This window comes from Eriocheir sinensis, chromosome 66 (assembly GCF_024679095.1).
Source record: "Eriocheir sinensis breed Jianghai 21 chromosome 66, ASM2467909v1, whole genome shotgun sequence".
In the NCBI taxonomy this organism is placed as follows: Eukaryota; Metazoa; Arthropoda; class Malacostraca; order Decapoda; family Varunidae; genus Eriocheir; species Eriocheir sinensis.
The window spans coordinates 397,854-416,697 of NC_066574.1; the positions used below are offsets into that span (position 1 = coordinate 397,854).

At 39.7% G+C, this 18,844-nt stretch overlaps 1 protein-coding gene across 1 annotated transcript in view; it reads right to left on the bottom strand.

The window, feature by feature from the left end:
* Window positions 1-3,070: 3,070 nt before the first annotated feature.
* The window catches only part of LOC126987678 (uroporphyrinogen decarboxylase-like), a gene marked incomplete at its 5' end in the record, with an annotated part of 56,630 nt that continues 40,856 nt past the window's right edge, over window positions 3,071-18,844 (bottom strand). The window contains 2 exon segments of the mRNA XM_050844803.1: window positions 3,071-4,457; window positions 17,813-17,980. Coding sequence (XP_050700760.1) covers window positions 4,308-4,457; window positions 17,813-17,980 — 318 coding nt within the window.

Sequence of the window (18,844 nt, forward strand, 5' to 3'; positions counted from 1 at the left end):
TTTTGTCACTAAGAGTTGTGCAATAAGCCTTGTGCCCTGTAATTTTTCTGTTTGTAGACATACTGAGTCAAATTAAAAACTAACATGCCCAAGAGAGCTGGTCAGGAAAATCCCATGAGCCAACCAGTCTCTTGCAGACTCCTTACGTTCTTATGTTAAATCAATCAACAACAAGGTATAGGGTAAATACTAATGAATTTCAAAATTCTTAATCCAATTCAGCTCCCCACTGCTATTTAATGGCACCTTTAACTTTGTTCCAAATGTGTTGTCTTCCTTCCCAGGTTGGATGTATACCGTCCATGACCCACAAGTTCACAGGGTAAGTTTTACCACCCAAAAGGATAATTTTTCCCACTAATATCATTACCCCCAAACATGACAACACCACCAAGTAATAGCCTGGTTTTAGCATTTCCTGAAACTGTGGATACAGGAAATCCCCTATATACGAAAGGGTTAGGACCGAAAAACCTTCGCTTTATCGATTTTTCAGATATCGCCACATCACTTAACATTGCCAATGTTTACTCTAAGCTGAAAGGCTGTTTTCACTCGGTTCAAACACGTACAAACAGTACACACCCAAGACCACCTAAGCCCAATATTGCCAATGTTTACTTCCTGCTGTGAAAGGCCACTGACTCGTGCTCCGAAACAAAACATCAAATAGCATACCATCAAGACTCTCCCTCCATCAGATGTGTTTCGGCCTAAGTCAGGGGTTCACAAACCGGCAACGCTAAGATGGGTGATGAGAAGAATCACCGCGAAAAGTAAAAGCGTGCAGGCTGTTACGCCATCCACAAGCGACATCAATACCTAAACAGTGGGCAATGCAAATATTAAAAAAATTGATCAGCCTGGGTCCCACCACAATTTTTTTTTTTCATGTTTACAAACGGCATGGGTTCTGTTTGGGACCTAAGGGTGTCACATTAACTAGAGAGTGCCCAATATAGGCTTCTTGAAAATATGGTTGGGTTGATAAATCCAGATTTTCAGCCATGCTTGGGAGCAATACTAAGGCTGTATGTGGTTCAAAGAACCACCTTGTGAAAAATATTTAACTCCACCATAAGAAATAAGAATGGACCATGTTGGCTATGTGTCGGCGACTCAGAGACAAGAACTGTTTTGACTTAACTCGGTTCCTCTTTTCTATTTCGGAAAATATTGGTTGTCGTTGAGCCAAATGTCAATGGGTACCTGCTGTAGTTTTTGTGTGTGACCACTGAGGTGTTTTGCCAGGCTTTTTGGCTCTCCAGCTTAAGAATGATTTAACTTGCTGTTAAATAATTGTTACTTTAAGTACCTGTAGCAATTTTGACTTCTGGTCTTAAGATAAGTGATTTACAGATGCCCTCTCCAGCGAGAGGGCATCTGTAAATCACTTATCTTAAGACCAGTAGTCAAAATAGCTAATAACAATTATTTAACAGCAAGCTAAATCATTCTAAAGCTGCTGGAGAGCAAAATAAAGCCCTGGGCAAAAAAATATGAAACCTCCAAGCTGTGTTTTTCCTGTTTGGGCCGCTCAGGAGACTGCGGCCCGCAGCACATTCGCCCCTCAGTGGTCACACATACCACACACAGACGCAAACCTTAAAACCTTACCAGCAAAGGGTAAATATATCTTTTTTTCTACCAGCAGGTACCACGTTTGGATATTTGGCTCCAAACGACAGCCAGTATTATTTTTTTTTCGAATAGAAAAGAGGAACCAAGTTAAGTCAAAACAGTTCTTGTCTCCGAGTAACTGCCGGATAGCCAATACGGTCCATTGGGTGGATATCATAGGTGTTGAAACATTTCAAAGCAAGAAAAACACTCCCAAGCCTGAACTACTGCTAAATGACTACTACTCAAGTGGTTCCAGATGTTAGAGAACCTGCATGAAGAACAACAAGGAATACTTTTCTAATATTTTGGGGAGGCAGTGGCTGAGTGGTTAGTGTGCCAGTCCCATGTTCGCTGCTTTCTGGATGAAGTGGGTTCAAATCCAGTGCTACCACCTGGGATATTTCAGTCATCACCGAGTGGCCTAAGACTACCCACATGCTGTCCTGGAGACCAGCTATCTACCCGGACTCTAGAGGAACAGTCCAAGTGAAATCAAGAATGAGTTCCAGGGGGCAGCAGGAGCTAAGAATAGATGGTGCCACTATGAATATTTGCTTGCACCATGATGAGCTCAGGCCAACCACCAGGCCCCTAAAGAAAGCCTACTGGCGCTATAGGCCAGGATGGGGAAAAAAAAAAAAAAAAAATGTAATAAAATTAGGGGATTCAGTGATATATTAATCTCCCAAATACCCCATGGTAAAAATATTCTTGTACTCAGCTAAGCTTGTTCGGGAGATTGATGAAGTGGTGGTGGATGGATGGGTCGGCTGGATGAGTTCCCTGCAGGTTTTCCGAGTCTTAAATGATATAGCATACCTTATGATATACGGAGCACTTCAACAGGAACTTACTTACATATGTAAAATCCAAGAGTTAACTGTAAAGGTGGTGGGAAGGGGAGACGGTAATTTGATGTGAGAGCAGGATGTGTTGACGAGGCGCTGTCCTGAGGAACAGTGCAGCTACGCCACCTCAACATACGTGAAGTCACTTAGGCTGGGTTCACACAAGACACTTTTTAGTGGTCAGCAGCCGCCACAAAAAATGGTCGCCACTAAAAATGGTGAGTAGGTGCACCCTGCACACGAGCCACTTGGTGGCGGCCACTAATGAGGTCAGAACATGGTGTTATGGATCTCGTAGAGGTAGCAGCTGTCTGTGCTCTCTTGGCAAAAAGCGTAGAAGAAAGTACTGGGTTCACCCCATAGTTAGCAACAGATTACTGCGTGTAGCATTCCACACATCATTTACAGAGCTAAAAGAGCACCCTGATAAATTTTTTGACTACTTCAGGAAGTCACAGGACAGCTTTGATCATCTTACGACAGTAATTGGTCCACGTATAACACGGCAGGACATCAACACGAGGAAGTGTGTGCCAGTAGAAGAGAGACTTGCGGTAATCTTAATGTAATTAATGCTGAACATGAAGAATAGGAAGTCACATTAGATGTTATTTATTGACATAATTCAGTAGTCTTGTGGTTACATAACATTTCCACTTTCTACTTTCGGGTAAAGAAAAGTACCACAATCAGTAATTAATCCATACCAGAATCAATTAATATGCAAAACTGTGAAACGAAATGAAACATTAATTCTGAAAGTATATAAGAGCTTATCCATCATATCCTAAACACAGGTTATGTGTGAAGGTCATACTTATACATCATTATGACATTTAAATTCATAAAGGTCAGTGTCAAGACAAGAGGAAAATTGGCGGGTGACAGGGTGGTGGCCAACGATAGTGGCTCGTGTGCACGCTGCCACTTGAAACAACTGTATCTATCGCCGGCCACGGTGGCGTGGTTGGAAAAATGGCTCCGCCCGCCACAACTCGCCACTGTTTTGTGGCGACCACAAAAAAGTGTCCCATGTGCATGCCCCCATAGAGTTGTGTGTGTTCTATTTTGACCATTATTTTGTGGCGGCCACTGACCACTAAAAAGTGGCTCGTGTGAATCCAGCCTTATTGCCACGTCAGCAAGGGATCGATGGTGTAATGGTTTCTCTCATTTAGCATTTACCATCATAGAATATCTTGAATTATAAACTTACCCATATAATTATTGAAAATGCTGTTTCCCCACAATGACATATGTAATATAATAGGTGGTAAATCTTATATACAAAATTTCTAGCCCCGAAAGAAGGGATGAACGGCTGGGTGGGCTGTAGACTGACTCCCCAGGCCTTGATTAAATAGTTAGGCAGACTAACTAATGCACTAAGGAGATGCAATTATGTAAGCACAAGTGAAAAACGTCAAAGTTATAAAGTTGATACCCAATAGGAGATGAGGTTCTCAGTGTCTGAAGTATATCATATATCTAAAATTTTTACCTTTAGTTCGTCCCCAGGCTCTTTGATCTGTTGATGAAGTACCCCTGGGAGGTTTGCATACATAATATTTCTAGAAATACACATTATTTGTCTGTTTGTTTTGTTTTATTAATTTGAATGTAATACTCATTGAGACAGTGAGTCAGAGTTGATAGTCATGACCTAAATTATCTATATCAATTACCATCTTTAAGAGGCCTCACTGGCAAAAATTTGATTACTTATGATTAGGAACAAACTCTGCAGCAAGACAGCAAAATTATTTACACTACTAATGAATGAATACCATCAAGTCTATCACAGATGAAAAATAATCACACGGCTGCATATGGAAGTCACACTCTGGAGTATTTCTGGACCGCTTGAACAAAGGTCGCCAAGTGTTCAGGGTCCATGTCCGGGTACATTCCATGGCCCAGGTTGGCAATGTAGCGGCACCGACCAAACTTTTGTATCATGTTCTTCACTGCCTTGTCAATGGAGTTCTGCCGGACAGTGAAAGGAAAATGAACTATAGTGTATTTTTATTACCATAATTGAGCATATCTAATTTGGCATAGTCTGAAAAGTGTATCAAGATTACTCATTAAAATGGTGTCTGTGGACATACATCACCCTTCCACATGGCCCCTCCTACTCACAGAGCCTCAAGACTTTGCATTTGTTTGTTGCCATAACTTGAGGAATGATTATAATACTAATAACTAACAAATTTTTGAATAGGAACAGTACACAGAAAAGTGACATCCTATTCAATTTATATTCTAAAGCAAGCAACTCATACACATTAATTTTTTTTATAATTGCTAATGAGCTGAGTGGGCTTGGGTATCCTAGTGCTTGTTTTACTGGGTTAATTGATGGTGTTTACTTTTTCATCTTTTGCTTTGGACAAATTTAATAGACATGTATTCTTTTTTACAGGCCGACACAATAAGCAACGTAACAGTTATGTATGCCCCTTACAGTAGCTAGGAAGCACCAAAGTATTAAAAACTACATGCTAAATAAAAAAATAATTAATACAAATAAACCAAGTTGAACAAGTTCTGCCTAAGGCTTCTAGTCTAGGGGCTAAATTTTTCATGCCCAACCTATCTCCACTTTACTTTGATACACCTATTTCTTGACCTTTAACATGCTGGAACAAACAGAGGTGTACAGTGACTGTCAAGTGACTAAAAATTATAAATAAATAAACATAAGTTGTATTATGAATACAATACTGCAGTAGCAATTTTCACTTATTCTTAGACATTAAATTTTTTCCTGTGTCACATTTCTTTGTTTTCATAGATGATTTGATAACCTGCATTCGTGTGATTAAACAGTACTGTGCTACTGTGCTTCACGTGACCTACTGCATGGGCTTTGAAGTACAGGGGAAGACTGACGATAGCTTGCTTTATTGTTGATGGAATGGTGCAAGAATGTAAGTGACGTTGGCAGTGAGGTCGAGGGAATATGCTAAAGGAAAATAGTTGGATATAGTGAAAGATTGTGTACAAATATTGATTAAGAGATGAGAAGCAAGAGGGACTAATTAATTCAATCAATCAGTCAATAGGGGCATATGCCAGGGAGGGGTGTAGCCTCGCCCCCTCATATGACACAACCAGGTGCTTCACCAGTACGTGAAGCACTAGGATGTGGTAAGTGGTCGACTTATAAGGTATGAACCTAGACTCTTCAGGTCTTTGCAGCTTTGGCAGCTGGTTGGAAATTGCATGAGCAATACATGGGCCAGCATGTAAGGCACTGACAGCTGCCAAAATATGGAATGTATGTAGTGTGTTGCAATGAAGCTGCTCTGAGTCTTAAAACCATGACTATGTGCCCACAGTTGACACATCTTGCCAGCAAGCCACCTCTCCCAATGCCCCTGTGGCAGGATGAAATGACCCATCAAGGTAAAATGGACCGTGGTGTGCACTGCGTTGCCAGACACACAACTCAGTCACACTACCAGTCGACGCACGCCCGCCACGCGAGTATGCTAATGGCGTTTGCTTTGTGTCTTCTGCATCATGGATGGCAACACCTTTGATGTGTACATATTGTTGAAGCACTTACTCAACTTTTGATTAATTGGTAAAGCATAAATTCCACGAGTGACACACCAGTCCTCGTCGACAGACCAACTCAGCTGGCTACACCAGCCGCTAGAGTTGGTCTGTTGGCACCCACCTCCGTTCATCAGGACTACCCCTCTCCCCGACATCCCACCCCCTGCAGGGCTTTTATATAGCCCAGCCAGCCAGCATGCTGACATTGTCTCATTGACAATTGGAGGAATAAGTAAAGTAGTAAATCCAGCAAGAAATAACAAGCAAAATAAGGTGTTCAGAAGGACCATTATTCCATATGTTAAGAATCCTCAATGGAAAAAAAAAAAAAAAAAAAAAAAAAAAATCTTGCCTCGGTGTTACGAGGCATTGGGTATCCAGTGTTAAAATCCACAGTGCTGTACAATATATTAACAGCAATAAAGGAGTATAGCAGTAGCCTATGTCGCTACATAAACTATCCATACCCTACTCTCTCTCTCTCTCTCTCTCTCTCTCTCTCTTTCAGAATAAAATAATAGAGCTTTCTCGCACTGTTGCCCCCTTGTAGGAATTCATCCAGGCTAACATTGGTGTGGTGCCTAACCCTTCTCCCACCGCCCCCTTGCCTTCAGCAGTACCGTTGACACCAGTGGACAACATCACACAGCGGGAGGATGGTAGTGGCACTGCCCATGATGGTTTCACCGTCGTGGAGAGAGGAGCCAAACCAGCCAGACAAGCAATTTATCCTGTTCATTGCTTCAACAGGTTTGCCATTCTGGAGGAGGAGGACGAGCAGGAGAGCACCTTCCTGGTGGGTGATTCCGTGATTCACCAGCAGGTCATTGAGTTCTGTGGCAGAGTTCCTCGTCAAAGATGGAACCATTGCTATCCTGGTGCTGGGATCGACGGTGTAACAGCTGCTCTTGAGGAGATCTCCCCCCAGGCTACTAATGATTCACTGTTTGTTATTCACTCAGGTACCAATGATGTCTGCAATGTCCGGTCTGAGGAGCTGCTGGAGAAGTACCGTAGACTTATCCAGCAGTACAAGACAAAATCAAATAATGTTCTCATTTCAGGTGTTCTCCCCAGAATGTCGGCTGCTTCGGTCTTTTTCAGTAAGACCTTTAGCCTAAATAACAGACTTCAAACTCTTAGCAGGCAGATGGACACCAGCTACATAAACTTTTGGGATCAATTTTATGGCATGAGGAGTCTATTTCTGAAAGATGCTCCATTTGTCAGCAGTCGCAAGATTTGGGAGACTGCTTCACGGCGCTGTTCGATACTTTAGAGCAAAAAACTAGTCGCATGTTCACACCCTGTCCACTTAAATACAAATAGTTGTCATGCGGCCACCACTTCATTAAATCGTAAAACAACTAACAACTCCGTTTCTCAAGTTACAACAAAAGACAATTTAAGGGTTCTTAGCTTTAACGCTTGAAGCTTAAAGAAATAAGATCAATGAATTGCAGTGCCTAACTAAAACAGAAGACTCTGATGTAATTGCCGTAACTGAAACATTTATTGACACCGCTAATATTGACTTAATTTCTGAATATAATATAAATAACTTTATATTTTTTAATAAAGACCGAGTTAATCGTAGAGGTGGAGGAGCGGCTCTTTACGTCAAAAGTAACTTACAGCCCGTTGATAAAACACCAGAGGACAGTACTGTAGAACACTTGAGCGCGAGTACAAATACCAATCAATTAAAAATCAACATATCCGTCACTTATAAGCCTCCAGGCCAATCACGCGAGGATGATGAAACAATGTATAGCGTTTTGCAAAGAACTCTCCAAAACAGTGATGCATTGATGGGCGATTTTAATCTACCGCATATAGACTGGCGGACACTCATGGGATCCGAGGGGGAATCGCACAGGATGTTAGACTTTGTTGAAAATAACTGCCTTAGCCAAATGGTTAGTGAACCAACTCGAGATAATAATATTCTTGATCTTGTATTAGTAACCCAAGAGAACTTAGTTGAAAATGTTGGCGAACACCTTGGATTATGCGATCATAAACTGTGCGTCTCGGCATAAGAGCTCAAACAAGGATTGCAGAGAATAAGGTATTGGTTCCCAATTTTGAAAGAATAAGACAGTCATTAACGAACTTTCAATTAGTATCCAACATCAACGTCAAAAAATCTTGGCAAGACTTTAAAGCTCAATTACTAACTGAACAAAATAAATCTGTGCAATCTTGTGAAAAGCGCCAAAAAGTTAAAAATCCTCTGTGGTTTAATAATTAAATCAAACTTGCTCTCCAAAAGAGGAACTTGTTATATAGGCAAAAGAAAACCGATAACTCTGCCGAAACAAGTACACGGTACTACGAAGCAAGACGACAAGTCAAAAGTTTAATCAAACAGGCGAAACGGAGGTACGAAGTAAACACTGCGGTAAATTGTAAGTCAGATCCTAAAAGTTATTTTAGATATGTAAACAACAAAAAAGAGATTCGAAGTGGGATTGGCCCATTAACAGATAATTCGACCAATATCGTGACAGACAGCCAACGCATAGCGAACATGTTAAATTCTTATTTCGCCTCAGTTTTAAATAGTAATTCTACCGATACTGCTGCTGTTCCTAACATGATTGAAAATCCCAATCATATCCTCCCTGACTTTGATTTGAAATCAGTACAGATGAGGTTCTCAAAGTGCTGCAGTCACTTAAAACTAACAAAAGTCCAGGACCCGATAAAATATATCCAAAATTACGCTGTTTAATATGTCTTTACACCATGGTATCGTTCCTAGTGATTGGATAATGTCTAACGTAACACCCATTTTAAAAAAAGGCAACCGAAAATTACCGGATAATGGACATGTTTCCGGTCAACATATTTATTTCAAATTCTGTCTGTGCGGATAAAATAGGCCCTAAATTCAGCTATGGTACTATTTTTTCTTCATGTTAAATAGCAAATGTGGTATAAAATATGGATTAAATTTGAGGAAAAATCATGTGACCTGGAAACAGGTGCTGATTGGTCACGACGTCACGATGCAGTCGGCAGGCCGCTAACTTTGTGTTACTCCGAGATTTTGTGTTGTGGTGTATGTTTCTAGTGGCTAGCAGTGCCTGGAGACATAACCCGCAGTCGTTGGTGATTCATGCCAATGTGCAAGAGTATATATATATATATATATATATATATATATATATATATATATATATATATATATATATATATATATATATATATATATATATATATATATATATATATATATATATATATACGGACAAAAGTACTCCATGTAAGATATTTCTGTCTGTGCTAGTGAATCCTGCAGTAATTTTCTTTAGTTTCCCCTCGGATTAACTTTTCATCGTGAACTCAACTATTCTCTCAACTGTCACGTCCTCCGATTATAAAATATTGGTCTGCATTCGTTTTCTTCTTATTCATCTTCAGGCGTTGATTCTCTCTCTCTGACGTTCCAGAGCCATTGTTTTCTCTAGGTTAGGCTAGGTAAGTTTCCATAATACTAATATAAATTCAACCTTGATTTTCCTCTTTAGTGCCCCCTCGGAAAAACTTTTAATCGTGAACTCAACTATTTTCTGCAGAGCAGAGGCGAATCGGTTGATTTCACTCTCATTTTAATAATATAACACATTTCCAACACTCTTAAGGTGTTCTGTAAGCACCTATAACATACCTGTTAGGTGCAGTTTGGAGCTGGAATGGCCATAGGCTGTACTCCGCTTCAGCCTGATGACGTCATGAGCTAATGGTGGCTTCTCCCCATGAGATGAGAAGAATTTGAGATATCTTTCCAATATCCAGTCAACTAGCGATTTACAGGACGTAATATGTGCACTACGTTATCATTGGTACGTGGCACAATGCATTTCTAGGCTCTTCCCAGAACTGGAAACATGGCCATTACAGGCCAATCAGCTTAACTTCAATTATTGATAAATTATTTTAGACAATTGTTCGAGATAAAGTAGTTAACTACCTAGAGTGTAATTCGCTCATCCTGGACTCGCAACATGGTTTCCATAACAACAGATCTTGTTTGTCGAATCTATTAACGTTCTATAACGAGCTTTTTGCAGTCTATGATGTTTCTAAATCACTTGATATTATTTATTTGGACTTCCAGAAGGCGTTTGATAAAGTCCCACACTACAAGTTGCTTCATAAAATCAAGGAAATAGGTATCGGGGGTAAGCTTCACGAAAGGATCAAGCACTGGCTAAGCAATAGAAAGCAAAGAGTTGTAATAAATGGAGTGACCTCTGAGTGGATGCCAGTCACTAGTGGTGTCCCCCAAGGCTCTGTCCTGGGACCCGTTCTCTTTGTCATTTACATCAACGACATTGACCTTGGTCTCAATAATTTCATTAGTAAATTTGTGGACGACACGAAAATCGGCATTGCGGTACTTACGGAATGTGACGGGCGGAGCCTACAAGAAGATTTGCGTAAAATATCAGACTGGTCAGTACAATGGGAAATGCCTTTTAATATAAACAAGTGCCAGATTCTGCAGGTTGGATCTAGAAATATAAAGAAAGACTATGAAATGTGCGGCGTTAAAGTTAAAGGCATTCACTCGGTCAAAGATCTTGGCGTCACAGTCGCGTCTAACTTCAAGTTTTCCCAGCAGTGCAACGAGTCCGTTAGAAAAGCAAACGGGGTGATCGGTTTGATTAAGATAAATTTTTCATTCAAGAATAAAGATGTTATACTACCTTTGTATAATAGTTTCGTCAGATCTCATTTGGAGTATGCCGTGCAGTTTTGGTCTCCCCAACATGCGAAAGACATTGCTAAATTAGGTGTTCAGCGTAGAGCAACCAAGATGATTCCTTCATTACGAAGCAAACCCTTCGAGGAAAGGCTGTCACATCTAAACCTGTTTTCTCCTGAAAAACGCCGCCTCAGAGGAAAACTGATCGAGTGCTTTAAAATACTTAACGGTTTTACCAACGTGGATCTGACCAAGCTGTTTGTGATGGATGATTCAACGCGAACGAGAAATAATGGCGCTAAACTCAAATGTAGACGAGTTCATTCAGATTGCACAAAATTCTTCTTCACTAATGCTGTCGTTCGAGATTGGAACAGATTACCACCATCACTGGTGCAGTGTAACTCGATTGCATCGTTTAAGAATAATCTTGACCGCTATCTCCTCCATCTAAATGTTCATTAGGTCAGTTTCAACACCATGGTGGCCGCATAACAACTGTCACTTAGGTTTAGGACAGACCACCTAGTTTGGGCCTTAGGCCCTGTGTGGTCTGGTTATCTATGTAATTCTATGTAATTCTCTTTCTTTCTCTCTCTTACACTTACACACACACACACACAGAGAGTGAAAAAGCAAATGTAAGCCTAAGAGAAGTAATAGAACAGCAAATGAAAGAGGATAAAGAAGACGTGGAGAAAGAGGTAGTCAAGGCCTTAAAGAAAAATGAAGAATTAGTGAGAGAAGTAGCAGACAAAAAAAGAAGTGTTGTTATTTTTGGGATGAAAGAAAAGAATATAACATATAAACCAAAAAGGGGTAAAGAGGAACTGAAATCAGTCAAAGACCTGCTCAAGAACCTAAATGATGCAGAAAGGCAGAGTATCGAGGAGGAAGTAGACAAGATTTATAGAATGGGTCCATTTATGGAAGGGAAAACAAGACCAGTTAAGTTAAAACTAAAATCACAAAAGGCAGCCGAAGACATATTATATAGAACTAAAAGAAAAGTAGAAGTGAAGAAGAAAGTTAGAAATGGGATGAACTACTGGCAGAGACAAAAGTAAAAAATAACACAAGATCTGAGGAAGAAAAAGAAACATTTTTTTGGAGAATTTCAGGGGAGCGAACCAAAAAATGGTTCATAAGGGAGAAGAGAAAGGGAAGCAAAAACTAGATAAGAAAGATACAGAGAGGGGAATAAGAATAGTGTACACAAATGTAGATGGGTTGATCTCTAGTAAAACAGAGCTGCAAGATTATCTAAAAGAGAGGGACCCCATGATAGTTTGCCTAACTGAAACTAAACTAAAAAGAAAACATCCAAATTGAGTTAGATGGAAGATACAATGTATGGAGGAAGGATAGAATGGGCAAAGGTGGAGGAGGAGTGGTGATAACGATAAAGAAAGTCATTAGTAAAATCAATAGAATATGGAGAAGGAAAAGCAGAAATAGTGAGTGTAAGCTTGGAAAACAAGAATAGAGAAAGGATGATGATTGCAGTAACATATGGAGTAAAGAAGATTATGAAAACATGATTGATGACACCATACAGAGTTTGAGGAGATTACTTAAGGCAAACAAAGGAGTGATACTAGTTGGTGATTTCAATTGCAAAGAGGTTGACTGGGAGAGGTTTGAGAGCAATGGTAGTGATGTGGCATGGGGGAATAGATTCTTGAATTTAATGATGGAAAATTTGATGATACAAAGGGTGAAGGAAAGCACTAGATATAGAAGAGACGACGAACCGGCAAGACTGGATTTGGTGTTGACAAGAGAAATTCACGTGAAGGATGAATTGAGGTATGGTTGCCCCCTGGGAAAAAGTGATCACGTGCTCATAGAGATGGAAATGGAGGAGGGAGGAAGGGAACAAGACGAGACTTATAGAAGCGATAGATTAAACTATAGGAAAGCAGGGGTGGAACACCTCAAGAAGTTTTTTGGTGAAATGGATTGGAAAGAGTTAATGAGTACAAGCGAAGTTCAAGGAAAGTATGATATTTTCATGAGGGCGTACAACACAGGTGTTATGAAGTTTGTACCAAAATACAGACCAAGGGAGAGGGCAAAAAAGGACTGGTTTAATGCAAGATGTGCAAAGGAAAAAGAAAAGAGAGACAAAGCATGGTCAAGATTGAAAAGAAACAAAAATCAAAGAAACAAAGAAGACTTTAAGGCAGCGAGATAAGAGTACGTGAAAGTGAGAAAGGAAGAAGAGAAACGATACGAAAAGGATATTGTGGAAAAGTGTAAAGAACAACCTAAACTATTTTATAGATTTATAAATGGAAAAATGAAATCAAGAGAAACAATTGAAAGACTGACTGAAGAGAATGTAGAGATTGAGGATCCCAAAGGCATGGCGGAATTATTTAACAAAAAATACCAGCAAGTGTTTACCAAAGAATCATTATTTAATGAACCACAAGAAAACAACTTAGATGTATATATGGAAGAGGTCAAAATAGATAAAGAGGAGATAAAAAAAACTACTGGGGGAATTGGAAGAAGGGAAGGCCGTGGGACCAGATGGAGTTTCAGGTTTTATACTTAAAGAATGCAGAAATGAGTTAGTCAGCCCAATATATGACATCATTAGGTGCTCAATAAAAACTGGCACAGTGCCTAGGGAGTGGAAGAGGGCAGAAGTACCTATATACAAAAGTGGAAAAAAGGAAGAACCCCTAAATTACAGACTGGTGTCTCTGACCAGTGTAGTATGTAAAATATGTGAGAAATTAATAAAAGAACAATGGATGAGATTTCTAGAACATAATCTAATCACAAACAATCAATATGGGTTTAGGAAAGGCCGCTCATGTGTGACAAACTTGCTGAGCTTTTACTCAAGAGTGACGGACAAATTACAGGAAAGAGACGGATGGGTGGATTGCATTTACCTGGACTTAATGAAGGCATTTGACAAAGTTCCACATTCAAGACTGCTGTGGAAAATAGAAAATAAAGGAGGATTGAGAGGGAAAATGAAGTGCTGGATGGAAAGCTACTTAAGAGGAAGAGAGATGAGAACCGTGGTTAAGGACACTAGATCGGAATGGAGAACGGTGGGTAGTGGAGTGCCCCAGGGGTCGGTTTTAGCACCAGTACTCTTCCTAGTCTATATTAATGATATGCCAGAGGGAATAAACAGCTACATGAGCCTGTTCGCAGATGATGCTAACTGCAAAGACATATAGGAAACAGTGAAGACTGCAAGGAGCTGCAAGAAGACCAAAACAAGATTTGGAAATGGAGTCAGAAATGGGAGATGAAATTCAATGCGAAGAAATGTCATGTTATGGAAATGGGAAAAAGTGTAGAAAGACCAAAATGGACATATAAAATGGGAGATGGTGAAATATTAAAGAAAGTAAATGAAGAGAGAGACCTGGGAGTAATAATGCAAGATTATATGCAACCAGAAACTCATATAAGTCAGATCTTCGGTGATACATATAACATGGTGAGAAATATAGGTATAGCATTCCAGTACATGGACAAAGAAATGATGAAAAACTTAATTACTACAATGATCAGACCTAAACTAGAATACGCGTAAACAGTGTGGTCTCCACATATGAAGAAACATATAAAAAAAACTAGAAAGAATACAGAGGATGGCAACAAAAATGGTTCCAGAACTGGAGGGACTGACATATGAAGAGAGACTAAAGGAAATGGAGTTACCAACACTAGAACAAAGAAGGGAAAGAGGAGACCTAATACAAATATATAGGCTATTGAGTAAAATGGAAGAAGTAGATAACGAGAAATTGCTACTAAGAGAAGAACCTTCCAGCAGGAAAGGTGCCCTTAGAATGGGAAAGAGCAAACATTGTACCAATTTATAAAAGTGGAGATAAAACTGAACCTCTAAGTTATAGACCAGTTTCTTTGACAAGTGTAATGTGCAAAATTTGTGAAAGTATAATAAAAACAATGAGTTGAACATTTAGAAAAAGAAAACATGATAAATGAAGGACAGTTTGGATTTAGAAAAGGGAAATCATGTCACTAACTTACTATGTTTCTACTCAAGAGCAATAGACATGGTGCAAGAGAGAGAAGGGTGGGCTGATTGTGTATATCTCGATTTGAAAAAATATTTTGACAAGGTTCCGCACAAAAGGTTAATCTGGAAACTACAGCAGTGGGGAGGAATGGGCGGAAAGGTTATCGAGTGGATGAAGGATTACTTAATGGGAAGAGAAATGAGGACAGTGATTAGAGAGGAGAAATCAAATTGGAGGAGAGTAGAGAGTGGAGTTCCCCAAGGCTCAGTTCTGGCACCAATAAAGTTCATAATAGTACAGTAAACCCTCTGGTATCCAGGTTAATAGAGCCACGGGGGCACCCGGATATAGGTAAAACTCGGAAATGGTGTAGGTTAAGTCTATGGACTCGAAAACCCAGCTTTTGCCTACCGCATTTAATATATCATCGGCGCAAACGAAGCTACTTAAGATCACGCCCGTAAGCCCACGACAGCCTCCCACGCCCATGCATATGTATATATATGAAACGAGTGCAGGAACGATATGTTACAGCCGTAAAAATGAAAAATATGTTACAGGTTACTACATTTCAGCCGCGCCGCCGCCACCCCGCCCCGCTCGCCCTGAGAATATATATATCCTTATTATTTCACAAACGGAGCTACTTAAGCTCATGTCCGTACGCCCACGTCAGCCCTTTAAGCCTGTGCACACGTGGATATATGAAACGAGTGCAGGAAGGATGTATTATAGGTGTAAAAATGAAAAAGTTTTACGGGTTACATCAAGCTGCCCTCCTTTGCCCCACTGCCACATGAATGTTTTACCTTGTTTTCTGCAATATTACATTATCTACGCTAACACCAGTGAAGGCAAGCCTTTCCTCATCCACAGTGAATGCGTGAGCGTTGTGGCGTCTCTTGCAAACGATAATTAGTGACAACATTAGAAAAATTGTTGAGGCGTTGCAGGGCTCTGGTCAGCACCCACCATGGCCACAAGGACGCGGGTGTTAAAATTCGCTCCTAACAGGGTAATTAACGCTTGTACACCTGATATATATATATATATATATATATATATATATATATATATATATATATATATATATATATATATATATATATATATATATATATATATATATATATATATATATATATGGAGAATATATGGTTCAAAGCCTCGCATATCGCAAATTACATATTAGGAACCTTAAAAGCATGTAAATAATGGTATATGTTTTTAACTTAGTTTCCAATGTAATAAACTGCTTTTTCAGTTCTTTGGAGGCCATAATAACAACAGCAACAACAATAGCCCACAGGCTAGCTTGCACACAACACAGACACAGCTTGAGAGCAATGGCTGCTTTAGACGTACTGATGAAGAGAACACGTGGAGCCGTCTCACAGAGTAGAGTTGCCAGATTAGCCATTGTTTATTTCCCTTCCTTGAAGTGAGTAACAACAAGTTCATTATTTGGTAGGAAATGGATGTTAGCGAAGTCGAACATGAAATGAATGAAAAAAACTTTTCTTACTACCGGTCAAGTCACACATCCGCTCCGTGCTCCACCCCCAAGGGGAGGGAGGAGGAAGATATATATATATATATATATATATATATATATATATATATATATATATATATATATATATATATATATATATATATATATATATATATATATATATATATATATATATATATATATATATATATATATATATATATATATATATATATATATATATATATATATATATATATATATATATATATATATATATATATATATATATAAACACACACACAGGCGAAGCAATGCCTGGAGAAGGTAGGACACCCACACAAAAACAATTAACTGGGCCATGGTGAACGTAAACAATGGCGGGCGGGGCGCTTGTTGTGTTGTGGTGCGCAAGGTAAAGAGAATCTCTTTACCTTGGTGGTGCGGTACGCCGCCTGGGCAGACTTTAGAGGCATTGCGTGGGCAATTTGAATGACTTTTGGCGGCGTGCGACAATTTAAAAAAAATGTTTTGGAAAAAAATCACATTTTTGAAAACTCCCGTATGGGGGAGGTCGGATACGGTGCACCCAGATAACTGAGGGTTTACTGTAAATGTAAATAATATGCCAAAAGGGTATAAAAAGTTATATGAGCCTTTTTGCAGTTGATGCAAAGTTAATAAAAAGTGAGGATGGAGGAAGATTGTGAGGAGCTGCATAAAGACCTGGACAGAGTATATAGATGGAGCCAGTTATGGGAGATGGAATTTAATGCAAACAAGTGCCAAGTTATGGAAATGGGGAAAAGTAAAAAAAGACCAAGGAAAACATACAGGATAGGAGAAGAAAACTTAAAGGTGGTACATGAAGAAAAAGATTTGGGAGTGATGATGCAAGAGACACTATCCCCAGAAAAGCACATAAACAAGTTATTTGGAGAAACCCATATTGGCAATCAGATAGAAAGAAAATCAGAAGGATTGATTTGAAAGCTTTAGAAAGACAGGAAAGTAAAGCTATAGGATGGTACTCTGAGTAAGTGGAACAGTCACACTCCTTAGGTATAGGTTGTTTGTAGGCATACTTCCAGCAGAAAGGAAATGTAGATGTTGAAAGGCAGAGACAAAAGAGTTTGACCAGGTAGGGTGTCAGCACAAAAGCACAGATTTGAAGGACAATAGGAGGCACTCCATCAGGTCCATAAGCCTTCTGAGGATTGAGGCCAGAGAGGGCATAGAAAACATAACTCTTAAGTATTTCAATAACTGCTGTGTCAGAGGGAGGATGAGTGGGAGGAATAGGCCCTGAATCATCCAGAGTAAAATTTTTAGAGAATGTTTGAGCGAAGATTTCAGCCTTAGAAAAAGATGTGACGGGAGTACTGTCATCAGGACCTAGAAGAGGTAGGTGAGGTAGAAAAATAAATAATATAATTGCTAGAGATATTTTTGGCAAAGATGCCAGAAGTCTCTAGAAGAATTAAAGAAAGGAAGGTTTTAACATTTTCTACTGATGCTGTTTCAAAGACATTGTACAAACCTTGTCAGCATACAGGGCACAGGGGTCAAGATTCCCCTGGAGCACCTTCGTTGGTCCCACAAGTTCCCTAGCTATGGCTGGATCAACAGTCCAGTCAATCCCAATCACTTCATATTTCAGGGAAGCCAGGTCCTTCAAGGCATAATGACCACCCTTTGGAAACACTATCTGTAACAAAAATCAATGTTAGGGAGGTATAACAAATTAAATTTATCAAAGGTGCTGCATCAAGTAACCACTGTAGTGGCCACCTGGGAAGAGTAGTAGATGCTAACAGAAGGTCTACATCCTTGCACAAGGGTAAGCTATCTTTCTCTTATGATGGTCATCCTCCTCTGTGCATTTTTTTTTACTGTAAAGGAACCAGTTCAAGGGCAATAAACAAAGAAAACAGTGCCTGCTAATCACTGCTCCTGCAAAAGTAGATAAGAAGGAAATACAAAGGAAGGCTGCTTAAGAGTTTACCAGCAAATGAGATTTACCAGCAAATGGGATGAAGGAATGAAAATGCTGGTTAACATATGCATTAGGGATTTGGATAGCATAGGGATGAGCTAGAGAAGAAAGTCTTGGGAGAGGGGGGGGCATGCAGTTAGGAAGTTCAAAGGAGCAGTCAGCATGAAAAAATCAAAAGATAGAGAGGCAACATTGTGGGGGAGTTTGAGGGGTCAGTCAGAGGAGGGGAGTTGATGAGACAAACAGTCTTTGACTCCACTCTGTTCAAAAGGCTGAATGTGTGGAGCCCCAACACACGAGATGCCTACTCCATGTGAGGGCAGACAAGGCCCTTGCATATGGACAGCATCGGGGAGGGGGAAAAAAACTAGAGATGATGCAGAATACCTAACCTCAAAGAAGTTAATATAGCATAAGAGCAGATAAGAAGTTTCTTGTTTAGATTCTGAGTTAAGGATAGGGCGAGAATGATTTTGGTGAAAGGGAACAGCTGTATTATTGAAAAAACAATAATATAGGGGATAGGTGTTTGGACAGTGGAAGGCATACTACGCGAATCCCAGCACGGCTTCAGAC